This window comes from Rhincodon typus, chromosome 14 (assembly GCF_021869965.1).
Source record: "Rhincodon typus isolate 14 chromosome 14, sRhiTyp1.1, whole genome shotgun sequence".
Lineage (NCBI taxonomy): Eukaryota > Metazoa > Chordata > Chondrichthyes > Orectolobiformes > Rhincodontidae > Rhincodon > Rhincodon typus.
This window is the reverse complement of record NC_063345.1, coordinates 41,170,927-41,194,714: the sequence shown is the minus strand read 5'-3', so window position 1 is coordinate 41,194,714 and position 23,788 is coordinate 41,170,927. Positions and strand designations below refer to the sequence as shown.

Genomic DNA, 23,788 nt, shown 5'->3' with positions numbered 1-23,788 from the left:
GCTTTTTTTTTTGCCACACTGCAATGTACATCAAAAATATATGCTTTAAGTGTTGCATTAAAAAAAAAGACTTGTATGAGACTTGAAATTGGTTGATTGTGTGTTTGATGACTTTAGTTAGGAAGCACCACATTGTGCATTTGTTGAGGTAACACTTTTTAGATAAGCTATATAGACTACATAAATTAGCACGTTATTTACTTTAATGTTCCAGCTAAGCTGTGACAAATTGAAACGTACCACACATTCTGAACAGCATTCAGAACTCTGAAGGGTCATGACTGAATATGTTTTTTTTCTGAGTTTCTCCAGCAATTTCTGTTTTTGTTCATTATCCATTTTTGCTTAATCTGTTTCCTGTTAGCAAGGTAACATCAATCTATGCCAATAGGTTACTTTCTGTAGCATGAGCTTTTATTTTACACAGTAATGTTTCATAGAATCGTGGAATCTCTCCAGTGCGGAAGCAGGCCCTTCGGCCCAACAAGTCCACACCGACCCTCAGAGCATCCCAACCAGACCCATCCCCCCCATTACCCACCTAATCTATGCATCCCTGAACACTATGGGCAACTTAACATGGCCAATCTACCTAGCCTGCACATCTTTGGACTGTGGGAAGAAACCGGAGGAAACCCACGCCGACACAGGGAAAATGTGCAAACTCCACACAGACAGTCACCCAAGGATGGAATAGAATCCAGGTTCCTGGCGCTGTGAGGTAGCAGTGCTAACCATTGAGCCACCGTGCCACCCCATTTTGTAGCATCTTATCAAATGCCTTCCGGAAATCTAAGCACAGCACATCCACCGGTTCCCTTTGATCCACAGCACTTTACTATTTCAAATAACTCAACTTGATTTCTCTTTCACAAAACATGTTCAATTCATCTGCCATCACCTTATATTTCCTTAGAATGAGTGTCTAGGAATTAATATAGGGCAAGCACTCACATTTTTTAACTCTTCCCTTTTAGATATTGTTAGAAACTCTTGCCACATGTTTATATGTTTTTCGCCTTTAAGGATTCCACATTTTTCCACATTTTATTTGTCTCTTAATTTTTTCTGATTTATCTTTTGTCAAACCTTTTGACCTGCAATCTCTTTTTACACAATTACTACTTAATTATCTATGGATGGTGGGCCTTCTGCTTAGAATTTTTCTTTCTCTTTGGAATGTAATTGTTCTGTGTATTCTGAAATGTCCCTTGAAACTTCTGCCACTGCATCTCTATTATCCTATGTCTTAACTAACTACGAATATATGAAATAGGAGTGGAAATACATCTTTCAATCCTTCGAGCCTGTTCAGCTATGATCTTACTGAATGGCAGATCTGTTTGTGTTTTCACTTTCACATTCCCATTTTAATCCTCCCCACCCTTCATTTATCTGTATAATTGTATTGAAAAGAAATAGGGTCAAAAACACAAAATTAATGGTACTTTATTTAAATATGTACAGCATTCAGAACAAAAGTGAATTCATGGCGCAAATAGAGGTCTAATCTTGTATCCATAATGGAGCCACGATTATAAGATCAAAATGTAGGAGTATGTGACTGTTTGAAAGTACAGGAAGGATGGTGGTGGTAGCCATTTTAGTACAGAATGGAATAAGTATGGTGGGACAGAATTACCTTGGATTGTAAGATGTAGAATCAGTATAGATGGAGGTAATAAATTACAAGGGGAAGAAGATATTGGTGGGAGTAGTCTATTGGCCCCCTAACAGTAGCTGCATTGTAGAACAGAGAATATATCAGATAATGAGACAAGTAAAAAAAGGCAGTACATTAATTATGGGTGACTTGATCTTTGTAAATTTGGAAAATCAAATTGCCAGTGGTAGCCACAAGGGAGAATTCATAGTATATTCGGGACAGTTTTATAGAACAACATGTTGTAAATCCTACCAGGGAGTAGGCTATTTTGGATCTGGTGAAGTGTAATGAGTTTTACTAAATGATCTGAGCAAAATATCCCCTGGGAAACAATGACCATAATATGGTAGTAAGCATTCGATTTTGAAGTGAGATACGTGCTTCAGGGGAAAAAGAAACTTTGCTTAACATAAATAAAGGTAATTGCAAAGGAATGAGGGCAGAGTTGGCTGAGCTAGACTGGGAAATAAGTCTAGCTGAAAGATGGTGGAAGAACAATGGCAGCATTTATGAAAGTAGTTAATCATGAACAGCAAAGAAATAAAAATAAAGTTGCCATAATTCTACCGGACTGTAGGGCTGCTGTCTCATTAGAGAGAGATGAGTGGTGGTGGTTTAACATGAGAGTCACCATACTTCAAGCGAGGGGAGAGGTTGAGAAGAGAGTCCTTCATGGTAACCACAGTCGGTGCAGGAATTGAACCACACTGTCGATGTCACTCTGAATTGTAGACCAGCCATCAAGCCAACTGAACTAATTGACTTCCTGGCAGCAGTAGATACATTTAAGTGAGGAAGAAGGATTATCCCCTTCTTAGAAACCATGGTTAATGAAGAAAGTTAAGGATACCGTCAGATTGATAGCATTAACCTGCCAATGTAACACCCTGATTCAAAAAGGGAGAGAGACAATGAACATAATCATAAGGCAGTTATTTTAACTTGTCATTGGAAAAGTGTTAGAGTCTATTATAAAGGATGTCATAGAAGTGAGTTTAGAAAATACAGTACAGTAATCATGGGAGAAATTTGGTTTGGATACAATTGTGGTAAATTTAAATGGGGAATTACAAAGGAATAAGCGCATAGTTGACTGGATTGGGAAAAGAGTTTAGCAGCAAAGATGGTTGAGGCAGAGTGGCAGATGTTTAAGAAAATCGTTTGTGGTCCACAACAAAGATAGATCCCAATGAGAAAAAATGATTCAGGAAAGGGATAAGTCAACTGTGGTTAATCAAGGAATGTAAGGAAAGCATCCCATTGAAAGAAAAATAAATCCAATGTGGCAACAATAAGTAGAAAGCCAGAGTCGAAAGATGATCACAAAAGAGCGAGAATATGAATTTTGAGGATAAACTTGCAAGTAACATCAAGATGGACAGCAAATGCTTCTTTAAATGTATAAAAAGGGAAGCAAGAGTCCAGATAAAGAGTTAGGTTAAAGAGGAAATTTTCAGAATGGAAACTTGTAGCCAGTGGAGTACCACAAGTATCCATGCTGAATCCACAATTATTTATAATGTGTGTTAATGACTTGGGTGAGGAAAGTGAATGTACTATAGCCTAGTTTGCAGATGACACAAAAACAAGTGGTGAGGCTGACATGGTAGAGGAATACAGACAGGTTAAGCAAGTAGTCAAAAACAAGGCAGATGGAATGTGATGTGGGGAAATCTGAGGTTATGTACTTTGGCAAGAAGAATAGAAGAGTTGAATCTTATTTAAATGGAGAGAGACTGAGGAAGCTACAGCACAGGGATTCGAGAGTCCATGTGCATAATTCTCAAAAAGCTAGCACAAGTTCAGGTAATGGGGAAGGCAAATGGAATGTTGGCTTTTATTTCAAAGGGAATGGAGTATAAAAGTAGGGAAGTCTCTGAAACTGTGTCAGTATCACACCACAGCTGCAATATTGGGAACAGTTTTGGTCCCTTTGTCAAAGGAAAGAAAATGGCATTGTAGGCAGTCCAAAGAACGTTCACCTTAGGTATGGAGGGATTTTCTGATGAAGGGTGAATTAGGTTGGCTTGTACTGATTTGAGTTTGGAAGAACGACAAGCAATCTTATTGAAACATAAGATTCTTTGGGGACTTGATAGTAGAGCCAGAAAGGTTATTTACCTTTTTGAGACAGTTTAGGACTTGGGGCTTAATCTCTGAGTAAGAGTTAATAGTGGATATGTTGGTTGTCATCTTCCAAAATTCTGTAGATTCTTAAGCAGTTCTGGCAGATTGGAGGATAATAAACGTATCCTCACTCTTTCAAATGGGAGGAAGGAAGCCGGGAATTAACAGTTTGGTTTGCCTAACATAGCCTGGAGAAGCACTTCAGTCCTGGCCAGGAGTCTAGATATTTTCTAATCAAACAATTCCGATATTATTACGCACCTTTGAAGCAAGTGGGACTTGAATCCAGGCCTCCTGGTTCAGAAGTATAGTCATGGAATGGGACACGTTGATAACGGGACACATTGAAAGTACAAGTGATGTTACACACAGCATGGATTAGATAAAAAAGGAATTTGTTTAACAAGCCTGCTGGAGTTTTATAAGGATGTAACTAGCAGAATACATGAGTGAGAACCAGTGGATATGGTGCATTTTGACTTCAGGAGGCTTTTGATAAAAATCCCACCTTAGGGGTTATTGTGTAAAATCAAAGCACAATAGATTGAGAATTGCTTACCAGACAAGAAACAGTCAGAATGACTGTTATGTCTTATGAATGACTATATGTCTTTGGAGTTGAAGATGTTGACAAGTGGAGTACCGCAGGGATCAGCATTTGTGCCCAGCTACTCGTAGTATTTATCAATGAGTTGGATGATGGAATTGAGTAATATTTCTAAATTTGCTGACTACACTAAAACTAGGTGGGAATGAGAGTAGGAAGGAGGACATAGAGGCTTCAGGATTATTTTTAGTTAAGTCGAATGAGTGGGCAAAAAAAATGGTAGCTGCATTAATAACATGGATAAACGTGCTTTTGTCTATTTTGGAGGGAAAAACAGAATGGCAGAGTATTATTTAAATAGTGGTAAATTGGGAAATGTTGATCTACAAAGGAATCTAAGTGTCCTTGTACATCAGTCATTGGAAGCAAGCGTGCGGGTGCAGTAAGCATGGTATGTTGGCCTTCAGGATCTGTACAGCACTTTGGACAGATTACACCTGAAGAAATTATGTGCTTTTGGTCTCCCTTACCTTGTTAACAATATACTTGCCAATGGAAGTTCACAAAATTGATTCCTAGACTTATAGGTTTGTCATACAAAGAGAGATTGGGTAGGCAAGTCCTGTATTTATTGGAGTTTAGAAGAATGAGAGAATCTCCTAAAATTTTGACAGGGCTGGTCAGACTGGATGGAGGGAGGATGTTTCTCCCTGGCTAGGGGGTCCAGAAAAAGGGATCATGATCTCAGGATCAGACCAAGATGAGGCAGTTCTTCATTTGGGGTGGTGAACCTGTGGGATTCTCTCCCACTGAAGCCTTTGGAAGCAAAATCGCTGAATATATTTACAAAAGAAATAGATTACCAGTGAGGCATTTAGTTTCTGGAATGAGGAGGATGCAGGACTATGATGTTGAGATTCAGAATCAGCCATGATGATGTTGAATGACTGTGGGATCGATGGGCTGAATAGCCTATTCCTGATCCTATTTTCTATATATAATTCATCTCATTAAAAAATAGCAATTCATTAGCTGTTTTGATTGTGTGCTGTACTGGTATACTAACGTTTTGGGATTCACCTACTAATATATCTAGATCCCTGTGCATGTCCATATTTCTGCCGTCATTCTCCTTTCAAGTCATACTTTTTTTTGTTATTCTTGCCAACTTGAATACCTTCACATTTTCTCCTGTTATATTCCATTCACCAGAATTTTGCCCATTCACTCAACCAATCTGTATCCATTTGCAAACAGCTTATGTTTTCATAGCATTATTTTCCTACCCATCTGTCATTTCCAAATTTTAGTCACTTGTCTTCACTCCCCTCATCTAATTCATTGATGTAAATCATAAAAGGTTGAAGCCCCAGCATGGGCCCATTTCAGACCCCATTCATATCCTAAAAACTTGAATAAGACCAATTTATGCATATTCTAGCTGGCTGGAAAAAGAACAATCATGACAACACCTCTCAATTGTGAACCACTTCAACTCCCCCTCCCACTCCCTGGACGACATGTCCATCCTGGGCCGCCTGCTGTATCACAACGATGCCACCGGGAAACTAGAGGAACAGCACCTCTTATTCCGCCTTGGAAGCCTACAACCCAATGGTCTCAATGTGCACTTTACTAGCTTCAAAATCTCTCCACCTCCGACCTCATCCCAAGGCCAGCACCCCCTCTCATCCCCGCCTCCTTGACCTGTCCATCTTTTCTCCCACCTATCCGCTCCACTATCCACCTTGTATCACCGCCCCCCCACGGTCTTTATTTCAGAGCCCCTTTCCCCTCCCCCATTTCTGGAGAACGGTCCAGACCCAAAACATCAGCTTTCCTGTTCCTCTGATGCTGCCTGGCCTGCCGTGTTCGTGTTCCTTCTGCTCCACATCTTGTTACCTCAGACTCCAGCATCAGCAGTTCCTACTATCTCTCAATCTTCTGTATATGGTAGTCTATTACTCCGAGACCACATGCTTCTACTTTATGAAGTTACCTTTTATATGGCGCCAGGTACAATGTCAACTGTCTCCCCTTTATACGTAGTGCATTCTAGTCATTTAAAGAACATCAATATGTTGGTTAAATGTGCAAATTGTCTAATCTCAAGCTATGTTGACTGATTATTGAATTTTTCTGTGTCCAACTATAATCTCCTTAGTGGTCCATTTTAACACCTTTCCCACGACAAATGCCAAGCTAACTGGCCTGTAGTTTGCTGATTTTTTTTTGTCTCCCTCCCTTGAATCAAAGGGTTATATTTGCTCTTCAGGAAAGGTTCCATAGAACTGAATTGAGAAAATTTTGCTACCACGAGTCACCTCTTCTAAGACTCCAGGATGAAGTCCGTCTAGCTTCAGAGACTTTTCAACCTGCAGCTCCATGCGTTTGCTTAGCAACACTCCCCTTGTGATTGTAATTTCATGATGCTCTTCTCTCCACCTCCTGATTCATAGCTATTACTGGAATGTTGTTTGCATCCTCAATAGTGAAGACAGAGTAAAATTTTAGAATTAAAATCATCTTTTATTATCACATGCACTCACTCACGTGAGTACAGTGAAAAGTTTACAAGCTGCCTCTTACATCGCTATCTTAAGTACAAATGTACCTAGGCACAGAATCTTAGCACAAAGCAGAAAAACAAAGAAAGCAAGCCAAGAAGTTAAACATTACAGTCCTTCTTATTGAAGCGTAGAAGAAGCAGAGAAACACAGTTAATAGTTCAACATCACAGTCCTGGGCTTGCATTCCTCACAAGGTTTGACTGTGTTCTCACTGCCACCTTGGGCTGCCTGCTCCCACTGTCATCACCGGCTGCCTGCTTCCGCTCTCACTGTCAATTCCTGGGACATGCTTTTTGCGCGATGCTCCAGGGCTGCTTCCCTGTGCTGCTCTGGGGCTCACAGTCCATGCGCTGGTGGAGGGCTCGCTGCTCTAGGAACTTGCTTATGGCGCCTGCTGCAGTATTCGCCTCCGGTGATGAGGAGAAAGAAAGAGGGGAAAAAATACAAGGAGAGAACTGGTGGAGCAGAGGAGCTTTGACAGGAGTGTCCTACTCTGCCGCCATCTTAACTGCACAGGTCACTTCATCTACCATTTCCTTATCATCAACTATTAATTCCCCATTTATACACCCTAGAGGGCCATCACTCACTTTACTTATCCAATTTCTGTTTAAATCCTGTTGAAATTCAGGCTGTCCTTTTTCACATTTCTAGCTGGCTTTGCCTCATACTCTTCCTGTTGCATAACCTTTTAACCATTCTCTGTCATTCTTTATATTCTGACCAATCATCTGACCTACCATTCAGCTTTTCACAGTTAATATGATTTTTTAAGTTGATGCTTCCCCTAATTGCTTTAGTTAACCACATAAAGCACATCATCCTTTTCAGAATTTTTTTTATAGTATGAGTATACTTAAATATTCCCTTAAATGTCTGTGTATCTGTATTGATCTATTTCCTAGCCTAGTATGCCAGTTACTTCAGCTAGCTTAGATTTCATACTCACCTTTAATTAAATTTAAAATTCTAGTTTTAAACAGTCTTCTCTCTTTCAAACTGGATGTGGAATTTAATCATATTGTGGTCCTGCTACCTAGATGACTTTAACTCTGAGGTCTTAATTAATAAGTTAATCCTTACGCATTACTCAATACTAAGTTTTTAAAAAAAACTTGCTGCCTAGTTTATTCCAAACTTACCACTACACAAATATCCTGTGAACTCATTCGGGCTTCCTTGCCAATCTGATTTATCCAATTTGTATGTAGGTTGAAAACCTCCATGGTTATCATTGTACCTTTCTGATGAACTCCTATTATTTCTTCCTTTATACTCCTCCCTACTGTGTGGTTACTGTTAGATGTGCTGTACCCCACTCCCACAAATGGCTTCTTGTCATTCTTATTTCTTTAATCAACCCACTTCTATATTTTGGTTTCCTGAAGCTGGCATTCCTCTTCATAATGTGAATGCAATCATTACATTTGTAAATTATTATTCTACATTGTGATGTGGGTGTTGCTGGCTAGGTCAACATTTATTGCCTGTCCCTAGTTGCACTTAATGTGTCATAGATCATAGTAGGTTCATGCCATGATCATAGAATTCCTACAGTGTAGAAACAGGCCCTTCGGCCCAACAAGTCCACACCGACAACCAAAGCATCCCACCCAGACCCATTCCCCTAATCTACACATCCCTGAACACTACAGGCAATTTAGCATGGCCAATCCACCGAACCTGCAATTTGGATTGTGGGAGGAAACCCATGCAGACACGGGGAGAATGTGCAAACTCCACACAGACAGTCACCTGAGGGTAGAATCGAACCCGGGTCCCTGGCGCTGTGGGGCAGCAGTGCTAACCACAGAGCCACTGTGCTGCCATTCTGGTGAGCTGCTGTCTTGAACCACTGAAGTCCATACGTTATATATAGACTCTCAATGCTGTTAGGAAAGAAATTCCAGGATTTTGTTCCAACAAGACTGAATGAATGGCAATACATTTCCAAGTTAGAATGGTGAGTGGCTTAGAGAGAAATTTTGCAGGTGGTGATGTTCCCATATATCTGCTGCATTTTTTTAAAGTGGTAGTGGTTGTGGGTTTGTAATGTGCAGTCTAATGATCTTTGAAGGTTGCGCCATGTGGGAGAGCCCAGGATCAGAGAGCGTAATCTCTGTAGAGACTGCATCATTAAGTTTAATAAAACCTGTCTGATACTTTTTAATCAGTAACGGAAGCGAAAGTTTTAGGGGAAAAGGCAGGAAAGTGGACTTGAATATTACCAGATCACTGAATGGTGGAGTTTACTTGATGGGCCAAATGGCCGGCTTCTGCTTCTGTGTGTTAGGTCTTAAAACTACTCTTTATCTTAAGTGAGATAATCACTGGGGAGCAAGTGCAGACTCAATATACCGAACAGCGCAAAAGGCAATTAAGACAGTTCTGATTCTGAAAATATGTTGCATTCTAGGTTATTGGCTATTTCCATTAATTATACAAAACAGGTTTATTTTGGTAGGACAGGTCACATGGTACATATCTCCGAAGAGGGCTTGACAAAGTATAAATTGTAGAAAGTTGTATGAATATTAGGATTCCTTTTTATAGTGTTTGGATATTCCTAAAACAAGATATTGTATATAAACTATAAAGCTCCAAGGTAATAACTTGAAATATAAGCAATGTTAAACATGGTATGTAAAATACTTAGACTTTGGTATTGTGCAACACAAAGGTGGTCTTGTGTTCTATGTACTGTGTAATATATTTAAACTTTGTAGAGCAAAATGAACTAACAGTTTCATTTTCTTGTTATTACTTTCATCTAGTCCTTATCGGTTCCTGAAACTTTTGAACTTTCTGTTGATCAAATGGGGCTTTCTATGTCACCTAAATAGACAGTAAGGCTTCAGTTTCAGTGTCTCTGTTGAAAGAACTACCTATAGCACTGCAGTCCTTTGACACTTCATTAAAATGGCAACCTGGATTATAAATTGCATTTGCTTTGCACTTTTTAATGACCTAAGCACTTCATAGACAATTAATTGCTTTTGAATTGTCTAATACAGAGCAATGTAGTAACCAAATAATTTAGTTTGTTTTTGTTGGTTAGAGGAATAAAGTTGCTCATGACACTTGGAGAGCCTCTTGCTACTGTTCAGCTGGTGCTGCAGAATCTTTTAAGCCCATTGGGAGGACAGTTGGAGCTTCAGCTTAGTCTCCTCCGAAAGATGTTTCGTGCTGATATTGTTCTATTTCTGTACTGGTTATGTGCTGAAGTAGGATTCAAACTCAACTTTTGTTTATGACTGAGATTGAAAGATACTGAGGTATCTTGTTTCTCAAGATAAATTATTTGCCTTCCCTCCCTGAAGCTGACTTATTTGCATTTCAGAATTTATTTTGCTGTATTCCAGCAGGTTTTTGGTATTTTGTTGCAAATAGCTTTGTTCTTCCTTGTATAAGGCCTATCTTCTGTCTCGAGTTGAGATACTATAATACAATGAGCTTTCTTATCTTTCCCATTAAAAAAAATCCTGAGGAAAATGTATCTAAATGTAGGAATATCTTGGGTCAAAATGGACTCTAAAGTTCTCTGCTTTCAGAGTGCATAGAGGTTCCTCTGCAAAAAAATTGCATCTCAAGTAGCATAACTCATTCAATTGTTACTTATTCTAATATTTTTATCGAGTTAATAATTTTGTCACCACTCAATGGCTGATATTTTGTAAACTCTAAAATGCATCACATTTATTGCTTGGATACTGTAGTTCTGTAGCAGAAGCAGCAGGTAAATGACAAATCATTTCTTTTTTTCTCTCTCTTCCGTTTTTTCCTCTCTCCTCTCCTCTCTTTTTCTCCGCAGGATCTTGAACTTTATGGTCCCTTCAACCTAATGTCATTTTGTATGGGTTTCCTGCTGTGCTTGGAGCAGCGTTGTTCCAGAGTAGGAGTGTACAAAACAATTCCCTTGTTATAGTACAGTCCAGTCCATTCCCAGATGAAATTTACATTTCGGGCTCCTGACCGATTAAATCTGCCTTTTGAGGGAAGCCTCTTGCAAAAATTCCCAACATTAATCAACTAATGCTGTAGGTAAGGTTTAGTGTTATTTTTAATACTTTTTTTTGTCTAGTCACAAATTTTACTTTTTAGTTCTTTTATTCTCAGTTTAGCAAAGGACAAAAATTGAGGATTTTTTTAGATTTGTCATTTTTGTTCTTTTAGTGTTCATATTGAAAAGTGTACACAGCTATTTCTGCTTAATTGTTCATCATTAGCAATTACCAGTTGAATGAATTCTTTTTAGATTTATTCCAAGTTAATCAATTTGTAACCTGGCCAAAGGACAGTCTTACTTGAAAATTAGCTATGGTGTAGGCAGTTGACCCCCTGAAACATCGTATTTTTGGATGTAATATACCTATCAAAGATCAGTTGCAGGCCTTTTTATTATGTGGTCAGATTGAAACTGGTGAACACTTGTTTAATTCTTAATTTTTCAAATATATTTGCGCAGTATGAAAAGAGGGTGCTCGTTGAATGGCATAGAGATGCAGCATGAACTGTTAACTGTCCATCTCAGCTGATTTAAACTTCAACCATACCATGCTGTGTAAATTTAAGTTCTTTTTTTAGTTTGGTTTCGTGCATCCCTTTCCTGATCAGTGAAGACCTAAACTTTGACTTGAGATTCCCAGAAAGTCAGTGTTATACTTTGTATTTAGTCAAAGGAATCTCATTTTAGATAGGTAGCAGATTCCAACAGTAAACTGAGATCTCATATGAAGTGGTCTAATGTTCTATATTACTAATGTGAAATGAGTAGAAAACATTTATTTTCATATCCTAGTTTGGCCATACATTCTTCTTGTTTGCTTCCTTAATCTAAGAGATTGAAAAGAATGTGGATGGTATACAAAAGTTATTTGAAATCTCCTTTTTTTAAAATACTTTGTCATTTGTTTTTATGTTTATATTCAATTTGGTTAGCTTGGTATGTTTCGAGTGCAAACAGCTGAGTTCGTGAAAGCAGATTCTATTTTGAATTCACTTGTCCGAGGAATTTGAGAAAGACTTGAGTCAGGTCTGCAGCAAAGATTGGTCTGCAATTCATTATCTATTTGACGGACAGCTCTGTAACTCTGTTGGATGTGAGTTAACATTTGGTCTGCATTTAACAACATTAAGATAAATGTGAAGCTTTGATTTTGAATAGATTCATAAGAAATAAAGCAAAAATAATGGAGAATTCAGCAGGTTTGGTAGTATCTTCAGAGAAAGGAGTCATATTAGGCAAATAGTAACTATTTCTTGCTCTCCACAGATATTGGCAGACCTGATGAGTTTGTCCAGCTCTTCATTTTTATTTCAGATCTCCAGCATCCATGGTATTTTGTTTTTATTATTAAGAAGTACAGCAACCAAGTCATAAGGAAATGCTTTATGTTTGACGGTGAAGAACACTTTTTTTGGGGCTGTATGGTACCTCAGTGGATGGTGGCGCAGTTGTTTTAGCACTGCTGTCTCCCAGCCGCAGGGACCCAGGTTCGATCCCAGACTCGTGTGGAGTTTGCGCGTTGTCCCTGTGTTCGCTTGAGTTTGCTCCAGTTTCCTACCACAGTCCAAAGTCATGCAGATTAGGTGGATTGGCCATGCTGAATTGTCCCATAGGGTCCAGGAGTGAGCAGGCTAAGTAGATTAGCCATGGGAAATGCAGGGTTACGGGAATACGGTAAGGGGGTGGGTCTGGGTAGGATGCTGTTTGGAGGGTCCGTGTAGATTCGATGGGCCAAATGGCCTGCTTCCACAATGGGGAAATTCTATGAAATCTGTGTAGAGTAATCAACCTTGCAATAACTAATCTAGTTAGATCCTTTTCACCTGTTGTGCTGCATCACATTAGTTTTGTATTCCTTTGTGTCTCTGCCTGTTCAGTAGTGCTCCATGCATCTCTATTCCACTGCTTCAGGAATTGTCTGTTTTTCTAATTAACTATAAATAATTGATGCTATACTGGAGTCAGCGGTAGCACTTTAACCTTGTATTTTATGCCATAAACTAGAGACCTGATTGCATAACCTAGACTGGCTCTTCATTTTAATAATGTGAATTGCATTATTGGAGGTACTTTCTTTTGAATAATACCTGAACCTGAAAGCCAACATATTCTTTCTGGAAGAAATAAAATATCCATTATTGGTAATGCCAAAGGATGGAACAAAACTTCCAGACCATTTGAATTGATATATACTTCAAAGCCACCTGTCCATGGTCAGAAAACCTTTCAATGGCCAGTCCATTACTAAAGTTCATTTGAATTCCTTAATAGTGGTGAAACCAATTTCATTTTTTTAAGCTTTTTGGTTGTAAAGTTAGTAATTTTGAAGCCCATATATAAAATACCATAAGGCTGATTCTATGATTCCAATTGGTTTGGAGATAACAGAATATAGGGAGTGAACACTCATTTAAAACTATATGGTTATTAAAAATCATATAATGGCTGGACATTAAGAAATTGAACTGCTGGTAATGATATTTAGCCACTCACGGTAGTTGACTATGGAATAGGTTATCTAATGGCAAATTGTTGAAGGCCTGGGAGGTAAATAATTTCAAACTTTACATGTAATGGGTGGAGTTAAAAGATGCTTGTGAATGTTTTACAAGAAATAAATCAATGAATGTATTTCTGGAGCTCCTGCTCATTCGTTGTGAGCATTTCAGAATGCTCCATGTGGAATTAATTGTTTCACTTTGTAGTTGTCAGACCTTTGTAACAAGGTTAGCATATGCCAAGTTTCGTAATTTGTGCCTCTTAATGCGACTCAGTTTGCCAGTCCTGGATCTGCATGCCTTTGGCACAGGGGGGAGAAATTGCCCTGAAGAAGGTAGCGTGATATTTCAAGCCTGTCCACACTGTCGTTCCTATTATTGTCATTGCTTCGCTACTGAGCTTTTTAAAATGTGGTCAGTTTCCACCTGCTTTGCGACCTTGGGATCTCCAGATAATCCTTAAAGTATTTCTTCTGTCCTCCTTGAGATTGAGCTCCACCCTTAAGTTGTGAAAAATTAATCTGCTTTGGATGTTGAGTATTTGGCATGTGAAGTACAATGTCAGTATAGAGCGATAAGCTGCCCTCCTGTGGATAACAACAAATGAATGATTGCTTAATCAGCTTAAGCTTGAATCCACTGATCAAGGGCAAAACTAATTGTACAATAGCAAATACATGGCTCGCTAGTGGAAGTTAAAGTATATACCACATTACAAGAGGTTGCACTACTTACAACTTTTATTTAAGACTGTGGTTCAGTATAGCTGTGCCATGGTTTCTTATTTCACTTCCACCAAAAAAGCCCAGGGTGGGTTTTATTGGTGGAGGTGGGGGGGGGGGTGTCATCTTCCTTTTATATTGTATGGAAGTAACCCGACAAAAGTAATCTATTATGGTTTTTGAAAATCAGAGGTAATAACAGAAAATGTTGGAAATGAACAGTTGGTCTCACAGCATCCATGCATGAAGTTCTGGTCAGTATTTAAAGCAGCCATTGTTATACCAATGCGGGAGACAGACTGAACTGCAGTACCAGAAGGCATTTGTGACGAAACAAACGTTGCAAGTACTTATGTACATTTCAGTCAACTTGAGCTCATTATGTTGTATGCTAACCACATCACAATGCGTACTTATTCATTTGCCAAATTAAAATTGAAACTCCCTCTCATAGAATTAGAGAATTCTATCCCTAATAGCATTGTGGGTCAACCCACAGCAGGAGGACTGCAGCGGTTCAAGAAGGCAGCTCACCACCACCTTCTTAAGGGCAACTAGGGATGGGCAAGGAATGCTGGCCAGCCAGCGACGCCCACATCCCACAAATGAATAGAAAAAGAATTAAAAAGGCATAGGCATGTTCTTGACCAATTGCAACTTGTGCACATGTACATGTTTGTTGTATGCAGGTAGCATTTGTTATCTTTAGGTTATAGCACGTGTTCTTTAACTTTATCCCTCCCCAACACCCTTATCTTATGCTGGTTCCTGCTGTGTGTTATATGCCAAAATCCTTTCAGTCATCAATAGTCTCCTTTTGCCCTTGTCCTTGTTTAACTGCCTGGTACTTTTCCATTCTTTCATTGTTAATCCTTTAACACTAGCTATACACTGATCTTGTTCCCGCGTCAGAGCTGGGCCTATCCACTGACTGGAAAGCCGGCGGCAACTCTATCACAACCACTCTGGGATCGCCCAGATCTGATTTTAATGCAGCCAAACACTTATCTGGTTGGCAACTGGGTCCATGGCATCTTCTGGGCAGGTCTAGCCTTTGAGAGTTGCTATGTACATCAGGGTTGGGAGCTTTCCAATAAAGGCAGCTATGATAATCAGTGAGGTCCTGGGGTCAAGAAAGGAGGCTGCAACAAGGTGTGCGAGTTTAAAAAGTGGGAAGATGTCCTTCCATGTGAGGAAACTTGTTATGGTGGTCCCTAGATACTTTTCAGAATTTAACTGCCAGCACTCCCCCTTGAAAAGAACCTTCCCTTAGTGCTACTCGAATTCAGCAATGATGGGGTGAGATGCGTTTTAAGAGATACTTAAAAGCCTCAATTGTTCTTCAGGCAGGAACACCATTCTCAGCCCTGACTTAGTTGGGCTAGTTGGGAAGGCAGTGAGTTCTCCTTGTGATTCCTGTCTCATTATAATATCCTCATCCTCTACCGATCCGTCCCAGACAACCTTGGAAGAGTTTTACGTTCTCTCCAGAGTTATGTTTCATTAAATGAAGGAAATGTTACAGGCCTGAAACATTAGCTCTCTTTGACTCTCCACATATGCTGCTGGACCTGCCGAGTTTCTCTATTGTAGAATCCCTACAGTGTGGAGGCTGGACATTTAACCCATCGAGTCCATACCAAATCTCTGAAGAGCATCCCGCCCAGACCCACCCTATCCCTGTAACCCTACATTTCCCATGGCTAACCCACCTAGCCTGCACCCTTCATCCTTTGCTGAAATTTACGACAGTTTCCTGTTTTGCACTTCAGCATTGTGAAACTTTTACAAACTTGTTGTAATTACTCAGCAGTAAATTTGATAAAGTCAGTTTGTTTTCTTATTGCAGATTGTTCATCTCTGCAACTTCGGAAGCTAATGTTGGAACTATCGCATGTCAGACAGTGATCCCCATTAATAACCAGTTTCAGATTATACAAGGTACAAGGAGCAGCAGCTCCAACACTTTGAATCTGGGATAATGCCAGACATTAATACTTATAATGGGAAATGGGTGTGTATTTTAATAACTCTAATCTTACTCTGCTTTCTATAACTATTTTCTTATCTACTAATACAATTGTTTTCCTATATAACCAATTTGAATGTGAGTTAATTAAATAGAATAATGATTTAGTGTTAGTATCATAATGTGGTGTGCTGCAGTATAATGTGTTTGATGTATAATGATATAAATATGTTTTTGGATCTGCAGTTCTTGTATGGTTTCAGCTATAGTTAACAAATGCTGATCATAAGTTAATTCTTCAATATAAGAAAAAGGGGAGGGAAATACAAAGATAAAACTCTCAGGCTTAATCGCATTTTGAGCATCAATGGTCTGATTCTGGCAGTAGCCCAAGTGAAGTTTGCCTTTGTGTATACTGCAGAATTATACATGGTTTGAAGGAATCTTTACCTTATCTTGTCTAATCATAGGGTTTAGAAGGGTTAGCAGCAAGGTATTGGCATGCAGACAGGATTGGCTGACTGGTAGAAGGCAGAGTGTAAGAGTAAAGGGGTATTTTTCAAGATGGCAGCTGGTGACTACTGGAGTTCCACAGTGGAGTTTTGTAGAGACCAAAACTCTTCATGTTATACTTTAACGATCTGTTGCTCAGTTTGCAGATGATGCAAAGATAGTTTTGAGGAAGCATGGAGGCGGCTAAATGACTTAGGCTAGAAGAGTGGGCAAAGAAGTGGCAGAAGGAATACAATGTGGGAGCGTGTGAGGTTATGCACTTTGATAGGAAGAATAGAGGTGTAGGCTATTTTCTAAACTAGGAAAGGCTTCAGAAATCTGAAGCACATAGAGACTTGGGAGTCCTAGTTCAGATTAAGATTAACATGCAGGTTCAGTTAGCAGTTAGAAACGCAAATGATATGTTAGTATTCATTTCAAAAGGGCTAGAAAACGAGAGCAGGGATGTACTGCTGAGGCTGTATGAGGCACTGATTAAACTACATTTGGAATATTGAGAGTTGTTTTGAGCCCAGTGTCCAAGGAATGCTGGCATTGGAGGGGTTCCAGTGTTGGGTCCCCTGACTAAGGAAGGACCTGTTGGTCCAGAGGAGGTTTACAAGAATGATCCTGGGGGTGAAGGGCTTGTTGTTTGAGGAGCGCTTGAAGACTCTGGGTTTATATTCATTGGAGTTTAGAAAGATGAGGGGGCTCTCATTGAAACTTACAGAACAGGGAGGCACGGGGTCTCAGTGGTTAGCACTGCTGTCTCGCAGCGCCAGGGACCCGGGTTCGATTCCACCCTCGGGCGACTGTCTGTGTGGAGTTTACACATTCTCCCTGTGTCTGTGTGGGTTTCTGCCGGGTTCTCCTGTTTCTTCCCACAGTCCAAAGATGTGCAAGTTACATGGATTGGCCATGCTAAGTTACCCATAGTGTTCAGGGTTGTGTGTTGGCTGTGGGGGATTGCAGGGATGGAGTAGGGGCATGGGTCATTGTGGACTTGTTGGGCCGAATGATCTGTTTCCACACTGAGGATTCTAATTCTAATACTGAAAGGCCTAGATAGAGTGGATGTGGAGAAGATGTCTCCATTATTAGGAGAGACTAGGATCCGAGGGCACAGCCTCAGAGTGAAGAGATAACCCTTTAGAACTGAGATGAGGAGGAGTTTCTTCAACCAGAGGGTTGTTAATCTGTGGAACTCATTGCCATTGAGGACTGCGGAGGCCAAGTCATTGAGTGTATTTGAGACACGTTATAGTTATGGCAAAGTTTGCTTTAATTGAAAACCAGGAATTCAAAACAAAATTTTTGCTACCCAAACATCTGTTTAAGCATGTAAAGCCATGGCATCCTCTTCATCCCAGAGCTCAAATCTAATGCTATCCACTTTCAGCGCCACTGACTTTCACCTGTATTGCTGATGCCTCATCTTTTGTTATTATTGCCCTCCTTAACCTCAGTTTCTCTTAAATGTTGCATGAGTTAACTAATGTCTTCTGAATGGAAATCCCCATCCCACCTTGCCTTGCACACCAACGTACACAGTCGTCTTCAGCATTTTTTGAAAATTTGTCTCTCTCTTAACTAATCCACCTATCGCCAATTTTGGTTATTAACTTGTATTGATTTCTAATTAAACCAGGCCTGATTTTAAACTCCACAATTTCTCCATGTGGTTCCCTCCCATACTAATCTTGCCACCTTCTCCAATCTTTCTTCCTTTTCCAAATTTCAGTCCTACAACTCTGACATTTAATGCATCACCCCTCACTATACCATGCCATGGTAGTGAAAGCTGGAGTGGCTTTGGTCCTACTGTCTGGAAATCTCTCCTTACACGCCACCTTTAAGATTTTAACGTTACATATTTGAATGATGAGTGAACTTTCAGCCATGTCTTAACCAATAAACTGTCAGATACTTTAGTATAATGTAAGAATTGTTTGCTTACTTTCAGAGGCTGAGGAAGCTCTTTTAATTGATGACCCTTTTACACGTGAGTACTTACATTATTTTGTATGGCTTTAATGTAAAGATGGAGCAATGAAGTCCTGTTTGTCTGCAATGGCCATTCATAATTTTTCTAATAAATATGCTCTCAAAATAGAACTGTTAATCCCAGTGTATACTAGTTTGTTCAATTCAGTTATGATTCTGGCAAATACCATTTTGTTTTTCAGTCTATCTATAATCAGGTCAGTTAAATTCCGACGCCCCATCCCCTGAAAAGAAACTGCATGTGATTTTCTGCCCCTCTTGGAGGGAGAACTATTAAGGATAGCAGTATGTGGAATAGCTTGATTATTTTGTTTTGAGTCTTTAGCATTCCATTTGTTTTAATCTAATCCATCACATAGAACATTCTCTCCTATTCTTGGACTTTGAGGTATACTGAATTATTGATTTTAAATATGAGAATTAGTGCAAGGAAGGTGATCTGTTATATGTCAGACATGGACACGAATGTGTCTCCAGCTCGCACGTTAAATACTAAATCCTTTCCCAAGTCAAACTTAGCAGCCTTGAATTAATAGTGAAAACAAAGTGAAATAAACCACACTGCTGAAATATCCTGGTCAGGACAAGCCTACATCCTCCTATCATTCTTGAAACTCTTGAGTTGATTGTTCCTCCTTAATTTTTGGAGAAGGGGTTGAACTTTAGTTTAGGACAAAATTGCTTGTTAGTACTCTGATCAGCTTCTGCTTCAGCTAAGCCAATCTTTTCTTTGGCTTTGCTCCATTGAAAACAACAAACATAGCATTATTTAGATTTCAGCTTCTGATGTGATGCTTCTCAAGTGCACAGGTGAATTTATCTGCAATCTTCATAATTTCCTTTTAGACCAGCTGAAGGATGTTCTTGTGAGTCCTTTCTATCCCTCTAGGCAGCAATTTAAAAAACAAGTTTTCCTCCAAGTAAGCAGGTGTCCTGAAGATTAATTTAGCTGCTTTATATTTTAAATTTTTAAGCACCAATACACCGCCTACTGTACTTCTCTCTCTATAAGTGGTGATGGTACCCAATGATACTTATTCCCCTGGATGTTGTTAATGATGGCCAGTGCTTTCACCCAAATAATGGAATTCTCTTCATTAATCAGTCAGCATCTATCTAATTTAGTTGATGCGGTTGTATCTATTTATCCACTTTTGGGGTGTTTTGACTGCCTTCCTGTCTCTAAGAACATTTGCTGCCAAGCTGGATGAGATATTGCTAGTATCAGCTTGGTTTACTTTCAAATTGGACTCTGAAAGTTACAAGGAACTGAGCATATAATCTAAGATGACAGTCCAGTGCTGCATTGTTGGAAGTGCTATTGTTCCGATGAGTCTTTTAAACCAAGATCTCATCTATCTGTTCAGCTAACTCATAGCACAAATTGTAGGAAATTCTCCCACTCCCCCCCACCCTAGATAACATCTTTCCCTCATTAACATTGCAAAGGAAAAGATTTACTGATCATTTGCCTTATTACTGCCTGCAAAGTGGGAGGTGCATTTGTCCACAAAAAAGTGACTGCGCATGGAAAAATAATTCATATTGAGCATCTTGAGAACCCCTGCGAAGGTCAACAGTGGAGGTGGGGCTGGGGAAGATATTAGAAACTGGAAGTGGAGAGCCCCCTGAACCTGTTTGTGGCTGTTGGGGCTATATTGTGATGTCTTATGAAAATGGGTGATTGGTGATTGTTTCTTCTGTATCCCTTTTGATTGATCAATTGGGTTAAATCAGGAGACTTTTTACACATGAAGAGTATGCTTGGGAAATTAACTTTTAATTAATTTGGATATTAAATATTTTAAATAGAATGGAAAAAGCTGGGCAAGCCACGAGTTGCCACTAATATGTGGGAGTGAATTAATGTAGTTGCGAGCTACAGTGAACAAAACATCAAGTGGTGACTGCTCGAGGAAATCAGCTCAGAGTTGATGAGCTGGAGTCCAAGCTGTGGGCATTGCCACACCACATGGAGAGTGTGAGCGAAAATGTAACTGAATACCGTGTTTCAGGAGACAGTCACTCTCCTTGGATTAATTTAGCATATAGTTAGGGTCAGGAGAGTGTGAAACTTGAGTGTGACATGTATTGGAATCCCTAATTTAGCTTTGGAAGTGCCTGCACCGGTGCCCTTGTCCAGTAGGTACAAGGTTCTTTCACATGGCGTGGGACACATATTGCAGGGAGGATGGCCAAGCTGAGCACATTTAAGTCAGGGCTGAAAAGAAAAATGTTGTTTTAATAGATAATAGTACAATTAAGGGAATAGATGCTGTTTTGTTTTTGCAGCAAAGAAAGAGTCCAGAAGACTCTGTTGCCTACCTGGTGCCAAGGTTCAGGGCATCACTTTTGGGCTGAAGAGAAACTGGCAGTGGGAGGGGAAGGATCCAATTCTTATGGTACACCCAGGTACCAAATACACAGGTAGAGCTAAGGAAGAAGTTCTGTTGAGGGATTACAAGCAGCTGGAGACAAAATTATAAAGCAAAACCACAAAGGCCATAAACTCCAGGAATACTATCAAAGCCACATGCAAATTGATGTAGAATAATTAATATGAGAGAGGTAAATACATGGCTCAAAGAATTGCCTGACCAGAAATGTGTTCCAATTCAAGAGGCACTGGAACCAGTACTGGGAAAAGAGACAACGGGTTCGTCCAGGCTGGCTTCATTTGGACTAAGCTGGATCCAGTTTTCTGGATAATCACAGAACTAGGACTGTAAATACAGCTTTAAAATAATCAGTGGAGCAGAGAGTTCAATTGAAGCAAAGTTTTATTTTAAAAAAAAGCAAGGATGCAGTGGAGTGATGAGATGAACGATAATCAAAATGTGACCAGAAGGGACAAAATATCTGCAGAAAAATACAACAGAATATGGAACTAGAATAAGTAGTAACGATATAAAGTCAAAGCTTGAGGCTGTTTATCTGAACATATACAGCATTTGTAGCGAGTTGAATGTGTTGATGGTGCAATTAGAAATAAATGAATATGACTTCGTAGCTATTACAGAGACATGGTTGCAGGGTGACTAGGACTGGGACCTCAATATTCAGAGGTATTTATTCAACATCTAGAAGAATAGGTAAAACAGAAAAGGTGGAGGGGTAGCATTATTATCACTGTGGTGGTGAGTAGTGGTTGCAGTAGATTGTAATGTGAAATCAGTTTGGATAGAAGTAAGGAACAGGAAGTGAAAGAAATCATGGTGGAAGTGGTCCGTAATCCTCCAACAATTTACCTCATTGTAGGACAAAGAATAAATCAAGAAATAATGGAGGCGTAAGAGAAGAATGTTCATGTTATTATGGGTGATCTTAATCTGCATGTTGACTGCACAAATCATATGGGCAAAGGTAACAAGGAAGTTGAATTTGTAGAGTGCATCAGGGATTGTTTCTTAGAGCAGTAACCTACTTGGGAACAAGCTATTTTATATTTAGCAATGTGCAATGAAATAGAATTAATAGGAGATCTCATAGTTAAGGACCTTCTAGGGGTAGCAGTCACAGCATGGTAGAATTTCAAAATCAGCTTGAGGGAAAGCAGTTTGGGTTTCAAATGAGTAATCCTCAAATAAGAGCAGTTACAGAGGCATGAAAACAAAGTTGTCTAAAGAGGCTAAGGAAATAGACTGGGGAAGCTCCAGAGGTGATTAGTTTCTGATGTTTAAGCTATATTTCATAACACTCAGTAGAATGTACTCCAGTCAAAAAGAAAGGCTCAAATGAGAAAGATGAACGACCTGTGGTTAACAGAGGCGGTGAAGCAGAGTATCCGATCAAAAGATGGCAGATGGTGAAAGCTAGTGGTAGGCCAGAAGATTGGAACGTTTTACAAACAAGTGGCAGATGCTTGAAAAGCTAATAAAAAGGGAAAACCGATGATGAGAGTAAATTAGCAAGAAATATAAAAGCAAACAGCATTATATTCAGGGATATAAACAAGAGGATAAGTGAGTGTGGGGTCATTTGAGGATGTGACAGAGAATTGAAAGTGGGGAAATGACATAGTATAAACCAATATTTTGCGTCATCCTCCATGGTAGAAAAGACTGTAAACATCCAAAATATATCAGATAAACAATATGCTAATTGGAGGTCTTGAAACAGTCTGTCATGAGGAGCAAAGTATTTGACAATGAATGGACTGAAGGAGATAATCATGGAAGGAACTGATGGTCTGCATCCAGGCACTTTGAAGGAGATGGCTGCTTGTTAGTGAAATATCTGTTGCTAGGAGGAGAAAAGCTTTCGCCCCATTTAATAAAGAAGAAATACCAGGGCATATATAAAATCTTAACACAATCAGAAACATAGTTTTGTGAAGAGGAAATCATGTTTGACAAATTTGTTAAAGTTCTTTGAGGATATAATGACCAGAGTTGATAAAGAGAAATCAGTAGATATAATACACTTTGATTTCCAGATGGCATTGAATAAGGCAGCACATAAAAGGGAATTACATAAAATCTGAGCTTACATTGTGGTTAATGTGTCATCATTGATTGGGGATTGGTTAACACACATATGATAGAGTGAGGATTAATGGGTCTTTTTCAGGTTGGAAAGATATAAGCAGTAGATTGCCAGAAGAATCAGTCCTAGAGCCTTAATTATTTAACATCTATATTAATGACTTGGATGAGGAGGCAGAGTGTAATGTATTAAAATGGTGAGACTACAAAAAAAGTGTAATGCAGAAGAAAATGGGTGTTCTTATGCATGAAACACAAGATGCTCATGTGCAGATTGCAGCAAGTAATTAAAAAGGCAAATGGAGTTTTGGCTTTTATTGCTGGGGGGGTGGAGTTCAAAAATAAAGTCATCTTGCAACTGTATAGTGTATTGATGAGGCCAAACCTGGAGTACTGTGTGCAGTTTTGATCCCCATGTTTTAGATAGGATGTCCTGGCCTTGGAGGCAGTTCAAAAGAGATTCATTTGGCTGATTCCTGGGATGAAGGGGTTGACTCACCAAAAATGGCTAAACAGGTTAGGCCTATATTGATTAGCATTCAGAAAAATGAAGTGATCTCATTGAAACATACATGATTTTGAAAGGGATAGTAGGAACTGCAGATGCTGGAGAATCTGAGACAACAAGGTGCAGGGATGGATGAACACAGCAGCCCAAGCAGCATCATAGGAGCAGAGAGGCTGACGTTTCGGGCCTAGATCA

At 39.5% G+C, this 23,788-nt stretch overlaps 1 protein-coding gene across 1 annotated transcript in view; it reads left to right on the top strand.

Annotated features, from left to right (window-relative positions):
• Positions 1 to 23,788, top strand: part of ocrl (OCRL inositol polyphosphate-5-phosphatase) — a 74,345-nt gene that overhangs the window by 9,629 nt on the left and 40,928 nt on the right. The window contains exons 3-4 of the mRNA XM_048605475.1: positions 15,986 to 16,077; positions 18,561 to 18,599. Of these exons, the coding sequence (XP_048461432.1) occupies positions 15,986 to 16,077; positions 18,561 to 18,599 (131 nt within the window). The remainder of the gene's footprint in view (positions 1 to 15,985; positions 16,078 to 18,560; positions 18,600 to 23,788) is intronic.